Raw genomic sequence first — 12,730 nt, 5'->3', positions numbered from 1 at the left:
GTGCAGTATGTAGCAATTGTTGTACCCCTTCTCTTGGGAAGAGAATATTCACGTGTGTGGACTTCACTCACAGTGGAGTGGGTCCGGTGTGGGGCAGAGTAGGCAACCAAAACGACAGCTGAGGGGAGAGAGACTACAGAAAATTCTGTAGAATATTTTTTGCACTAGCCGGGTTCGAACTGGTGACTATGTGCGTCGTGGGCAACTTGTGTTATCAAGGCCGCCCGCAGAAATTTTTCTCGGGGGGGGCCAGCGAAAAAACAATACACTTATCATAAATTCTGTTTTTTATTTTTTTTATATTTAAACAAATTATCCTAAAGAGCGGGGGGGGTCGTGGCCCCCCCTGCCCCCCCCCTGCGGGCGGCCTTGTGTGTTATCACTGCATCACACTGCCCCTTATAGAGATTAATTTATAATTAATAAGTTTTACATGTAATAATATAATAATAAATAAAAAGAAACAGTTTTTTTTTTTTTTTTAAATAACAAGATATTGACTTCTTAACAGTTAACAGTATACAAAACAAAATTATTTTATTGTATTATAACACAATTTCTTAAATAGAACAAAATAATAAATTAATTGTAAATAAACAAAATTATTATATTATAACATGAGACAGTTTTTTAAATAGAACAAAATATTAAAATAATAATAAATGAACAAAGTTATTATATTATAAAAATCTTTTTGGTTTTTTAATTACTCTACCTCTTTTTGTTTTAGTCTCAGTATTATTGCTCACCACATTATTTTGAATGTTTTCATCTTCAGTTACATTATTCTCAATATCGGTTTCAGTGTTTTCCTCATAGTCTTTATTTACTCTGCTTTTTTAGCAATTGCACATTTCTCCTCAATTTATTGTCTCCTTGAAGCTTAACTAAATAACTTCTAGGCCCTGGTAGTCTTTTGAGAATTTTATCTTCACTCTATTTTTTTATTAAATATGTCTTGTACATAATATACTAACAGTCCTTCACTGAAATTTTCAAATACTTTCCTTGCTGACCTATCATACCAATACTTTTGCTTTTCTTTATTTTTCAAAATTGTATCATGACACTTTACTACTTTAGGTTTAAATTTATCTTTATCTACAAACAATGTACTTCTAAGCTTTCTGCTCTGAAGCAGTTGAGCGAGACTATATTGTAGTCCAGTTATAGGAGTATTCCTGTATGCTAGCAATTAAAAATTAATATCCGTACCAGTATAATTACTTTTTTTCAACATATCTTTTGCTATACCAACTCCTTGTTCTGATAAACCATTACTCTGCGCATAATGTGGGCTTGAAGTTATCACTTGAAAATTCCACTTCTTTGAAAATTCTATAAATGTATAACTGCTAAAAGGCATGTTATCAGCTATTAGTTGCTTAGGGACACTTAATCTACTAAATAACTTTTTAAGAACTTCTATTACTGCATCACTTGTTTTATTATATAATTCTAAAATTTCAATCCACCTGGAATAGTAATCTACAACGATTAAATAACTTTTCCCTTCAAACTCAGCTATATCTATTGCAATTTTATAAAATTAAATTTCTGAAATTTTATGAGACAACATTGGTTCTCTAATTTTAGACCTACTGATGTTCAAACACACCGCACAAGATAGTATTAAGTTTTCAATTTGGGCATTTATACCTAGGTAGTAGAATAATTATTTCGCTCTTGCCTTAGTCTTTGTAATCTCAATATGATTTTCATGTAATTTATTTAAAATGTAATTTCTAAGTACATTTGGGATTAACAGCTTAGTTTGATAGTATAACAATCCTTTATTAGTTATAATTTCATTTCTTAGCTCCCAATAATATTTGAGCTCACCATCTTCTTTAATTGACTTAGGCCAACTATATTTACAATATTCCAGGACATTTCCTAGCACCTCATCATTTTGCGTTTTCTGTATAAACTCTTGTTCTTTTGAATTTTCATATTTTATTTCAATATCACTCACAGTATGAATTACATCTTTTAGACTTTCTTCACCAGTATTACTTCTTCTTACATAATTTCTACTGAGAAGGTCAGCAACATACATAAAATGTCCTGGTAAATATTGTAATTCTATCTCATATATATTTAAGTTTAAGTAATTTTAAACGATTATTAGGAATTTTATGAATATCTTTTTTCATAATAGTAACATGAGGCTGATGGTCTGTATATACTTTTATTTTTTGACCATGTATTAATGAATGCAATTTTGAATAAGCAAATGAAATTGCCAACATTTCTTTCTCAACTTAAGCATTTGTAACCTCTGTCTCACTTAAACATCTTGATGCGAAATGTTTAGAACTTTTCATCTGAGATAAACAACAACCTATTGCTTTTTCAGAATCATCACATTGAATTACTAATCTAGATTTGCCATCAAAATATTTTTAAGGTCAGTATGTTATAAAGAGATTCTTTAAGTTTAATAAAGATCAACTGACACTGTTTATTCCAGTTCCACAAAGCATTTTTTTTTTTTTAATAATTCCCTGAATGGGGTTACAATTTCAGATACCTAAATTTGGAAGAAAAGATCTTAGATAATTTATCATATCTAGAAATGACTGTAGTGTTTTTTTATTTTTTGGTTCATTTAGTTCCTGAATTACTCTAATTCTTTCCTGATCAGGAGTAACAGCAAACTTATTAAATATGAACCTTAAAAATTGTACCTCACTAACACAGTATTGAAACTTTTAGATTCTGAACGAAGTGATGAATGTATTGATTTTACAATGATGTATGTTTTTTTTTTTTTTTTTGTTTTTTTTTTTTTTGTGTCTGTGTACAGCATAACTAGTCGAAATAATGCTCCAATTTCAAACTATGGGGGTGGTTTCCGATGTAAAAGTGAATATCCTTGGTGCATTATACAGGTAAAAAGTTAACATTTTCCAACAGTTTTCAAAAAAATCGAGAAAAACAAAAAAAAAATGACGGAAAAACGGCAATTTTTACGCAAAACCAGTTTTCGACCAAATCGATTTTTTTTTATGGTTGTAATTCAAAAACTAATTACTGAAAATACTTGAAATTTTCACCAAATGTTAATGTCAGTGGTATCCGTATATAGTTAAATTTTCAAAAAATTTTGACTTTTTTTGAGTTATTTATAGACCACTGAAATTTTCTATTTTTTTGAGAAATTTTTTTTAAAGTGTCGATAAAAAAATTTTTGGATGACCAAAAAGTTTTGAAAATTTAATACAAGGTTCCTTATGAGTTGTTTTTAATGTAGCTAAAAAAAATTAAAAATCGTTAGTCACAATTTTTTTTTATAAGCGTTTTTAGTTCAAATTTTTACGAAATCTGTCGAAAACGCGAAAATTTGCAAGTAATTTTGAAGTTGAAAAATCATAAAATTTTTTTCTTTTATAACTAAGTTTTGAAAATTTGGTACAAGGTTCTCCATACATTTTTCTTCAAATATCTGTAAAAAAAACTCTACCGGATTCAGGCAAAAAATTTTTATGAGTGTTTGAAATTTAAATTTTTACAAAAACCGCGTTAAATAACAGTTTAGCCTCAAACGATTTTTGATATTTGTTATTATTCAAAAAGTATAAGTCGTAGATACTTGAAAATTTTACCAGTTATTAAGATTCGCGTTTTCTTTACGTGATTTAAATTTCAAAATATTTTGACTTTTTTTGAGCTATTTATAGACAACTGAAATTTTCAATTTTTCTGAAAAAATATTTTTGAAGTGTCGATAAAATTTTTTTGGCCCTATCAAAATACTTGAAAATTTAATACAAAGTTCCTCATATGTTATTCTTATAGTGATTAAAAAATTATAAGAATACATAGGCACAATTTTTTTTTATTAGCATTTGAAGTTCAAATTTTGACGAAAATTCGTCAAAATTATGAATATTTGCGAAATATTTGAAGTTGAAAAATCATAAAATTTTTTGTGTTTATAACTAAGGATTAAAAATACAACACTAAGTTTTCCATAAGTTTACCTTCAAGTATCTATAGAGAAAACTCGAAGCATCATTATAGGAAAAATTTTAAGTGCGTTTGAATTTTAAATTTTAACGAAATAGCGTAGGTAATGATAACGATTTATCCTCAAACGATTTTAAATATTTGTTATTATTCAAAAAGTATAAGTCGTAGATACTTGAAAATTTTACCAGTTATTAAGATTCGCGTTTTCTTTACGTGATTTAATTTTCAAAATATTTTTTAATATAAGCTGGTTTTTTTAAACCACCTTTTTCACCAACCACTAGAAATTATATCCTAGGCTGACAAATCATCTTCGTTCAGAATCGTTTTTCGTATACAATGATAACTATCATTGGATTCAAATTTAACACTCCTATAATATATAATAATGATCCATACAGCACCTAATGTACAGCAGAGCGGTACTCACTTGCCGACTTTTTTACATTAAATTTAATATTGTATTTTCGGGCGTTTGCTATTACCTTATTTATTATTAAATTATGTTCAGTCTTGGTATCTGAACAAACAAGTAAATCATCAAAATAAATATGAACACCACTAATACCTCCAAAATATTTCATCAATTCAAGCCGTAATATAGTGCGGGGTAGTGGAGGGGGAGTCGCACATCTTCACCGGACGAATTGGGCTGAAGCAGGGGGAGGGGGTATTCAAAATCGGCTATTTCATACTACTTATAAATTATAATATTATAATATAATATCAGCTATAATGGGATAGCGTGAATTAACGTAATCTAAAAATGTTTATAAGAATAACTATTTTACATTCAGTTTTGTTTTAGTTTTTGAATAATACAAAATAAAGTTTAACATTTGAATTAAACTGTTATTGATTTTATTTGAATGCAAGTTACTACAAAACATTAAACAACTTCTTATAAAATAGAGATGTAGATGATGTAGTAAAATGAACTTATAAAAAAATGATAAATTGGTAGGTATTATATTTTTATTTTATAGCAATTATGACTTATGTAGTGTTTAAACTTTAAAGTATACCTAATGATAGTTGAATTAGTTATAATACTTAAGTAAAGTACCCAAGGGCGTCTCTGGCCCTATTTTCAAGGGGGGGGGGGGGGGTGACTTATTGATACAATTAAAAAAAAAAACTTTTTGTATCATAATTACATATAATTACATATAATTACGAAAATATTAAAGTAGGTACTATTAAATAGAAATAAAAACAGAGACTCTGGGGGGGGGGCGATCGCCCCATCGCCCCCCCCCCCCCCAGAAATACGCCCTTGAAAGTACCTACGTATTTACTTTAACGTATACACTATACACAGCAAAAACCATTCGTAAATTATGAAATTAAGTTAAAACATTTTTATGTGTACCTACTACCTAGGTAGTGCTATACCCCATGTCCCCATATCACAAGAGAACGCATACGGTGGCCGACCAAAATTGGTCCTTCTCCGCATCCCCAAACGTCATACCTGCCATTAGGAAACCGGTTTTGATAGTTTTCAATAGGAGAGAGACGTGGGAGGGTGCGCTACAGGTATCTACATACACAAACAGGTATTTTACAGTCCACGATACGAAAACTGGCCCCTGTGTACAGCGACTCGTTGCTGCTTCCCTACCCGTTAGCCATTGGTTCTTAACCTAGGTATACCACATAATCCGTGTCTGCGCCACTCGTAATACAATTTAATTATTTAATTACGTTAAGGATCACTGAGGCGAAACGCCCGCTAGGTTTGTGACGGGCAGGGGCCAGTTTTCGTGTCGCGGACTATAGTAGAAAATATGAATGTCTTGTATCCAGGTAATCCAAAGTATCTTTGCAAATATATGTAAAATAAAAATGTGTTACATTATTTATTTGATTTTGGTGAAAATCCATTTATTGTATGTAATTGTTTATAAAAATATGAATATGCATTATTATGCAAAGTTGCAAAATTCGGTTTTAACTTGAAATTAATTTAAAGCTTAAATGTAACTATTTTCTCACTTACCATCGCCAACGACCATACCACGTTGAATACACCAGTTCTCGTCCGATCACTGAAGTTAAGCAACGTCGGGCGTAGTTAGTACTTGGATGGGTGACCGCTTGGGAACACTACGTGCCCGTTGGCTTTTTTTTGTGTGTTTATTGAAAATCTTATATTACACTTTCAACTCTTATTTATAGCGCTTTCAACTATTGTACAAAATAATTTATAAATTTTAACTACAAAATAATTTGCAAATATTCATATTTTAGACAAATTTTGTCAATAATTGAACTTTAAACGCTGATATAAAAAAAAATTTCTAAAATCACTATTATAAGACTACTTATATAAGGAGCTTTGTATTAAATTTTCAAGAATTTTGACTTGCCAAAAACATTTTATCTTATATATATATTTTAATAATAGGTAATGAAGAAAAATGAAAATAAAAATTATAATCTTAATAATCAAAAATAATAAATTAATAATTGTAAACAATGTTTTCAATAGTCACTGACAACTGTCAGTTACTATTCCAGTGGAAGTTTTGAGCTAGTGTTTTCCTGAGTTATTAAATTTTGATGATGTTTTTAACATAAAAATATAAAAAAACTAAATTAATTTAATTATATTTATAGATACTTACACAAATTTTTTTTCAATAATTAATTTTAACAATATAGTGCAATATTATTTGTATAAATTCAGTATAAAATTGTACTCAAAATATAAGCTAAAATGAACAAAGCATTATCTTATATTAATATTAATCTTATTACTACAAAGTTTTAAATATTATTAATCTTAAAAAAAAAAAATTAAATAAATAAAGTAAAAATTATTTTTAAATTTATTCACAAAATAGTTGTCAATTAATTTAATTTTTACATTTTATCTAAGAGAGCAATAGCCAAAAAAACAGCCAAGAAGGATCGCAGTGAAGAAACCGACCAGCAGAACGAACTCCGAACACCCAAGTCGAACTGACGGCATCGCCCGGCGAGCACCTCTCAGGGTTAGTAATCGACTATCGGTATCGATCCTGGCCAGACGGTCCGTGGTCCGACGAACACCCTCGACGTGCCGTCGAACGGTGCCGCAGTCGCTGTGAAACAGGCATCTGCGATACGTCGGACATCTCTGCACTGAAGCCGATATCAGAATAGTTACTACGACGATCAGACCAGCGAAAAGTTCCGGCGCCGCAGACAAGGTAAGTATAAGTGGAATATGGCTCCTGGCGATACCACTATAAAAAAAACGCGCCTATGCTAATACCCCTAGGGTGGTGTGGAAATTTAGCAGTCCTGAATCACCTGTCATCAATAATTATTGAATGAAGATTATTACGTGGATCGACAAAATATAATTAAACAACACAATTGGTTATAATAATAATAATAATAATAATAATAGTACTAATTCAAAATAAATACATCAAAAATGTCATACTGTCAAATATCATGATGGATTATTGCACATACAATATATTATGTGATCCTAAGATGTAAGTAAAAACAAAACTATTACCTAATATTTATTCTATAATTGATTTAAAATAGCTATTATAATTTAATGTTTAAAAATAAAGGTGTAAATATTTCTTTTATATTTACTTATTTAATATACACTAATATATAATTAAATAAGTATTTTATAATAATGCTTGTTATACATTTATATAAAAATAATAAAGTTGTACTTCAGTAGATTAGGGTACCTATTAAACATGTGTAACTTTTAATTTAAATATTTCTAAGGTAAGTTGCATTTTTTTTACATCAGTACCCAATATAAATTGGTATTTATCTTTAAAGTTTTTGAATTATTTAAACAATACTTAATTTCCTTATAGCTGTTGTAGATTAATTCAGCACTATATGCAATTTTACATTATTTTTTAATTTTACGTGTTTGGATAGTGATAATTGTTTTGATGTATCTTATTCTCATTTGTAATAATTATAATATAGATTAATAATTATCATATTGCTCGTAGAATATATTATAATAGATTTATAGAAATGTTTAACGCATTACGCATTACATCTGACTCGGGTAAAAACGACTAATCGGCGCGCAACATCCTTCGCCGGTCGGTCAAATCTTATGTGTGTTACGCCAAAATATGATAAAACTGATAACTGTTAACTTATAATAATATGTGATAGAGCTGTAGAGGGCTGGTTAGGTTAGGTTATTACGGGCGTTGGTAGTAGCGGATGTGGATGTGGTGTATGGGATCAGGGTATCAGGTTTTTGAATTAGATATTTTTTACTACTGGTAGGTACTAAAATCGACGAAGTGACAGTTTTTGTGTATGTTATATTTATGTACATTTTTATTATGATTTACATAGTATGAATATTAAACTATTTTATTGCACATATTTACAGAAATGTTTTTAGTAGAATCCAAGATTATAAAAAACCGAGCAAGTGCGAGTCGAACTCTCGTACGAAGGGTTCCTTAATCCTTACCACATAATACGAAACAAATACAAAATACAAATACAAATATTTCTTTCACTCTAATTATTATTATTATTGTAATTAATAGCAACCAAACTAAAATATCAAATAACTAAAATTTCCATCGTAAATCTCAAAATGTCTGTTTAAGCACTTCCCGGGGTATGGGCTATACTATCATTTACTTTACGTTTTCATAATTTATTATGAAATTTCGGTACCTATAATATAGTTAGTATATTATTTAAATTTTAAATTGTATACATAGTTACTGTAAAATATATAATATAAATAAAATAAAGTAATAGAGTATAGCTATAATGTACATTATATACAAAGGGCTTCTGTGTTTTACTGTTTTTCTGCAGTGTTAGTTTAATGGGAAAATGCGGTACTCTCGTGTATAATAAAATCATGCTATAGTAGTATACTATATGTAATATAAGACGTACACCTGTTGTATAATATAACTATATAGAATGAAGAGCATTTTTATTTTATATTAGTGCACGTCTCTCGTTCATCACGTCCATTTCAAAAATCGTTATTTTATGGGTTAAATATTATGCGTTTATGAAAATGTACTTCGTTATTGTTTACATAAAACATAATATGAATACAAATAAAGACGATTTTCTGGGAAAAATTCACGTAAATAAGTATATAAACCTAAAATAAAGTGTCGTAGTGAACTTTTTTTTGGTTGAGTCAATAAAATATTTCATTTGCACTACCTTTAATATTTTATTAGCTTATAGGTTATAGCAGTGGTTCTTAACCAGTGTTCCGTGGACTAATATAAGTGTTTCAACAAAATTTTCAATGAAAAAATTTTTATTTAGTATTTCTAGTTTTATTCTCTTAACATTTTGACTTTTAACACAAAGATAACAGTTCCACTGACTTATAATAACGCGAAAAAGAGTTTGACCGTACCCCATCATAACATTAAAATGATTTTCTTCTAAAAATTCGTATAACACTTAAATAAAAAATATTTTTACATAATTGTATACATATTGTTGTTATTTAAAATGTCCAAGCCAAGTCTAATGATGAGTTTTAACTGTTAACGAAATTATACAACAATATCGCTGTATCTTTAATCAACGAAGTCAGATCGAGATTGACACTCGCTAAGAAGTTGAAAATGTCGAATTACATATAAAGTATAGATCCATTATACATTTTAATAGTAGGTATGTATTATTATATGATTAATTTTTTGGGATTAGGTATTGCTTTATTATTATTTTTTATCTAGTTTTTATTTGACTAAAAGAATAATATACTGTTGACTTAAACACAATATTAAATAAATTTTAATATTTTAAATTTTATCCATGCATAAAAGAATTAAGCTATAGGTATAGGTACCTACTTATTATATACGTTTATTTATAGTTATAATAGAATTTTCTAAGTTCTGAAACTGTTAAAGAGAAGAGAATTATAGATATTCATAGAGTGGTCACTTACAAAATGCGATCATGTATCGATAAATTTTTATTTGCTAAGTCAAAATACTTGAAAATATAATACAAAGTTCCTCATAAGTTAATCTTATATAGTGATTTAAAAATTATATGAATAGTCACAATTTTTTTTTTTTATTAGCATTTTAAGTTCAAATATCATAAATCATAATTTAAAATACTGTGCTGGCTAATTAGAATAACATATAATAATATTTAAACCTATTGTTTTTTTTTATAATTTTAATCTTCAGTCAGTCAATTTATTCGAATACAGTAAATTTCATGGTTTATAATATTATTTTTATAGTTAAATAATTTATCTGTTAATTGTTTTCGTTCTAAGTACACTATTATTTTTTTTTAAGTAGTTATGTTTTACGAAAATTATCTTTAATTTTAAATGTTTCTATTCTGATTTAAAATGTTTATTTTAAGTGTATAATTTTTCAAGAATGCTGCATGATCAGATGAGTATTTGTATCTACGTTTTTTAATATTATCCACATCATTCTAGGTATAGCATCATTTGATTTGTTTTAATTTATTTTTTTATCATTTGTACAACAATAAACAAATATTCAAAAAGAAGACAAGCAAGATTTTAGATATACAATGGATTATTACGTTATTATTTTTTTATACATGAAAAATATGTTACTTTTTTATTACAGAATTATTAAAATATAATTGATAATATACAGGTAAGTGTAAGTTTAATTTATCTATGTAATATTAGAAATAATTTGATTAACTTTATTTAAGTTTAGACTACCCATTTTAGTAGTATGACTAGTATTATAATATTAATTTATACGTATTATTGTATTAATTATATTTATTTTAGCTATATGTGTACACATATACCAGTATTGAATTCAGTAGACAAAAATATATCAATATGAACGAAATTATGTAACAATGTTAATATATATTATTTTAATTATGTAGTACGTTTTTATATATTTGTAAAATTTAATCAGATTGAACAACAATGATTACCGTTTATAAGATCACCATTAGTATGACAATATACGTCTTGAATTCAGTACTGCTAATGAGGATAATGGTAGATTTTCAGTCACATAAGAGATACTATTTCATTAAATCAAAAATATATTTTAAACATTATCGTTTGAGCTTAAAAAATGCATAACATAATAAATCTTGATAATTTCACCTACTATAGCTACCCGGCAGCTAACCAATAACCATTATCCTTTGTGTGGATTAGGCCTAAACTCGGGGAAACCACATTAAAAAAAACGCGCCACGTGCAATACCTCATGCAACATTAAAGTTGATATAATATAGATTATCATAATGTGCTAAGGTGGTGAGGAAACTTGCATTTAAAATTGAATACAAAGTATAAGTTAGTCTTATATATATTATACTAAAGTGATTCGAAAAATATAAGAATAATAATAATTGTGTATTTTATTGTATTATATTAGTGTTCATTGAAGTTCAAATATCAACAAAAATTCGTCAAAACCATGAGTATTTGCAAATTTTTTGTAATTAAAATTCATAAAAAATTGAGTAAGTATCTAAGAGTTGAAAATTTAATATAAGATTTTCCATAAGTTTGGCTTACAATAATTATAAAAGAACTTAAATTTTAGTGTATTTAATCCATAAAACATAAACCACCCTTTTCACCGATCACTAGAAATTATATTCTAGGCTGATAAATTATCTCCGTTCAGAATTGTTTTTTGTATACAATTATACCTATCAATGCATTAAAATTTAATACATTCATTATAGTGACCTACTATAATACAGCAGAGCGTTACTCACTTGACCACTCTTCTTTTTTTATGTTAAATATATGTTGGGACAAAGATAGAAAATTACTCTTTACGATACCATTAGCTCAAAAAACTAGAAATACATAAATTTAAAAAAAAATTGTTAACACAACTTGGAATAAACTATTACAATACTGTAATACATTTAAGTATAAAATAATAGGTATTATGCATGATTACAACTATATAACAATAAACATTTCACGCATTATAAACATTTGGCATATTATATTATATTCTATAGCAGTAAAATACGTTACGTGTCGCAAATAATTTTCTCCAGCTATGATTTGCTAAAATAAAAACACGTGGCACGTAAATCATAGTCTGATGCTGCCAAAAAAATAAAATAGTAGTACTAGTAATAATAATAATAATATTAATTACTTTGACAGGTTTATGCTGTAAGAATCAGCATTTTAATATATCATTAAATTCTGGAAACCTTATGATGCCGCTTGAATCAAATTAACTTTTGGTAGTTCCTATATTTATGAGATATTATATGATGTCTGCGAATGTGTTTAAAATAACCTTTAAATTTTTTTTTCGTGCCAACATTTTCATAAGTTTCGTTACGTCCGAAATGGTTTTTGGCTGTGTCATTATTTTGGTACAATCGACCGGTATATCTAGGCCTACCTAGAATGATTAATACAAAATTATGGCGTTGATATATTATTGCAATAAAATAATGTAAAGTACATTTTTTTATTTTTTGGTATACACAGACACATTGGACGTATATAGTAAATCATATTACATTAATCACACGTAGTTGGAATGATTTAATTGCACATTGATTTACCCACGATATACCGATGTACGATGTATGATATAGTATACATGACTATACGATGATAGATTATTTAATATAGATTATGTTTTTCTATATTAAATAAGCAATGAGTATATTAATGTGTAAAGTCAACGAATTGACATCAGTCATAATTATATTTAAAATTTTAATTTCAAAAGGTTTTAAGACTATTTTTTAAGATTAATAA

The 12,730-nt window shown here is 27.7% G+C and overlaps 1 protein-coding gene and 1 non-coding gene across 2 annotated transcripts; one reads left to right on the top strand and one right to left on the bottom strand.

The window, feature by feature from the left end:
* Positions 1 to 1,195: 1,195 nt before the first annotated feature.
* Positions 1,196 to 2,059, bottom strand: LOC126554059 (uncharacterized). Its single transcript, XM_050209198.1, has 2 exons — positions 1,843 to 2,059; positions 1,196 to 1,530 (listed from the first exon to the last, which is right to left on the bottom strand). The coding sequence occupies exons 1-2, from the start codon at positions 2,057 to 2,059 to the stop codon at positions 1,196 to 1,198; spliced, it is 552 nt and encodes a 183-aa protein (XP_050065155.1).
* A 3,922-nt stretch (positions 2,060 to 5,981) lies between these two features.
* Positions 5,982 to 6,101, top strand: LOC126549500 (5S ribosomal RNA). Its single transcript, XR_007603614.1, has one exon. It is a non-coding gene; the product is annotated as a 5S ribosomal RNA (ribosomal RNA).
* The last annotated feature ends 6,629 nt before the right edge of the window (positions 6,102 to 12,730 follow it).

Source organism: Aphis gossypii, chromosome 1 (assembly GCF_020184175.1).
Source record: "Aphis gossypii isolate Hap1 chromosome 1, ASM2018417v2, whole genome shotgun sequence".
Classification (NCBI taxonomy): Eukaryota; Metazoa; Arthropoda; class Insecta; order Hemiptera; family Aphididae; genus Aphis; species Aphis gossypii.
This window is presented reverse-complemented; position numbering and strand designations above follow the sequence as displayed.

Excerpts from the sequence above, each read along its gene's own strand:
- LOC126554059 (XM_050209198.1), bottom strand. The coding sequence starts at position 2,059 with ATGTATGTTGCTGACCTTCTCAGTAGAAATTATGTAAGAAGAAGTAAT. Across the intron at positions 1,531-1,842 it reads TAAGTCAATTAAAGAAGATG|ATATAGCTGAGTTTGAAGGG; the intron begins GTGAGCTCAAAT and ends AAATTGCAATAG.